This window comes from Mitosporidium daphniae, assembly GCF_000760515.2.
Source record: "Mitosporidium daphniae strain UGP3 chromosome Unknown contig-524, whole genome shotgun sequence".
NCBI lineage: Eukaryota > Fungi > Microsporidia > Mitosporidium > Mitosporidium daphniae.
In genome coordinates, this window is record NW_013546262.1 from 1 (window position 1) to 601 (window position 601).

The 601-nt window shown below is 40.6% G+C and overlaps 1 protein-coding gene across 1 annotated transcript; it reads right to left on the bottom strand.

Annotated features, from left to right (window-relative positions):
• On the bottom strand, positions 1-572 carry DI09_528p10 (uncharacterized protein; the record flags this gene model as incomplete). Its single annotated transcript, XM_013381854.1, has 1 exon — positions 1-572. A coding segment is annotated over one exon (572 nt), but the record flags the coding sequence as incomplete, so codon positions are not given.
• Between the last annotated feature and the right edge of the window lie 29 nt (positions 573-601).

A 601-nucleotide genomic window follows, 5' to 3' on the forward strand; every position in this document is an offset into this window, starting at 1 on the left:
TTGGTGTTGGAGTGATCCTTCAAAAGAGCTCCAACATCAAACAATGCTGTCGTGCTGGTTTCCAAAATGAAGGCCATCAAAGCATCAAATTGGTGATCCTTTTTGACAAGAAGCGCCGGATTTTGACTTTGAGCAACATGGCTTCGAATTTCAGGGTAATTTTTCGTGTAGCAGTGTCGAGGAGCAAAAGCAAACGAATTGTGGATTCGTCTCTCAATGACAAAAGATTGTATGACATCAATGTCAACTTTCGGGATCGCTTGAAAGTTCCTCCAATTGTACAAGGTGCCGCTGTATGCAAGGACCTGACTGCAGGATAAAATAAATTCAGTGGGAGATGATACGATCTGATGAGGCGATGTCTTGATGCCTTCAATCACTACATGCTTCAAAAAGATTTTGAGATTGTCGTCATTTTGATAGATCTTTTCCCTCAAAAGCTTGAAGAGCTTCAAAACGGACGACTTTGTTTTCCTCTTGATTTCTTCTAGTTCGTCAGAAACATAAAGCTCAAGGGTAGAATACATATTCTCTTCATTGAAGAACAAAGGAGGCTCGCTCAGATCTTTCATCTCGTTTTCAAGGTAAAACTTGAGCGAAA